Source organism: Hippocampus comes, unplaced genomic scaffold (assembly GCF_001891065.2).
Source record: "Hippocampus comes isolate QL1 unplaced genomic scaffold, H_comes_QL1_v1.1 C16814936, whole genome shotgun sequence".
NCBI classification, from domain to species: Eukaryota; Metazoa; Chordata; class Actinopteri; order Syngnathiformes; family Syngnathidae; genus Hippocampus; species Hippocampus comes.
The window spans coordinates 1-919 of NW_017839440.1; the positions used below are offsets into that span (position 1 = coordinate 1).

Genomic DNA, 919 nt, shown 5'->3' on the forward strand with positions numbered 1-919 from the left:
TATCACTGTACTACTGTCAGCCCCAACCTGGCAGAACTCCACACAGCACTCATAGAGGACTCCTTTGAGAAGGAGCTGGAAGAGGCGATCCCCGCTGGCTTTGAATCCAGCCTCACTCAGCTTCCTATCCGCCGGGATGAACTCGGCCACCATGGTGCAAGCCTCCTCGAAGCACTGCACCCGGGCTGTGCTTGGGTTCCAGTCCTGACAAGAGAACAGCAGTAAAGTCACAAGCAACTCAACCACAAAGGCCACAAATGGCAAGAGCGCAAGTAAAAGAAATCCCTTGCCTTAAATTCGGCGTGGTTTGTGAGGCGAGGTAAAGTGAGCAGGAGACACAATTTGCTGTAGTCGTCTTTGGAGGGGCAGAACTCCTCCAAGGTGTGCAGACACTTGACCGCCTCCTGCATGGTGAACTCCAACTAAAACAATAGGTGAGGCACAGAACACTAACTGAAGACGGACAACATTTGGTACTTTTATTGCGCTGTGGGAAATTATACAATTTGATTAATCTGGACATTATTTAATGACTACAAATAATGACATATGGTGACAAACAGAACGATGAAATGCTCTTCCGTTACACAGCCGACGGTACATAATCAACCTGTGTACCCATTTGTGGCTCAATGAATATGGGCAGATAGTTCGCTAACTATGCTTAACCTGAACTCTAAATGTAGGACAGAAGTGTTAAAATGAAAACTCTTGACCTACTATTGATAGCGTACACGGTGGATGCATACTGTAGTGTTCACAGATGCCTGAATGATGCGACCCAATCCTGTCAGCACGCACAAGCTACGCTTTCACAGGCTTCCGCTATGTAACAGCACGGTTGAAAGAATGTGAACCCAATTTACATGGATCGATGAGCTTAAGGCTGCCAACCAGTTCAGGGTGTCCCCCGCCTACT

The 919-nt window shown here is 47.6% G+C and overlaps 1 protein-coding gene across 1 annotated transcript; it reads right to left on the reverse strand.

The window, feature by feature from the left end:
* Positions 1-6: 6 nt before the first annotated feature.
* Positions 7-754, reverse strand: LOC109509221 (WD repeat-containing protein 47-like; the record flags this gene model as incomplete). Its single annotated transcript, XM_019859103.1, has 2 exons — positions 291-754; positions 7-204 (listed from the first exon to the last, which is right to left on the reverse strand). Coding segments are annotated over exons 1-2 (318 nt in total), but the record flags the coding sequence as incomplete, so codon positions are not given.
* Between the last annotated feature and the right edge of the window lie 165 nt (positions 755-919).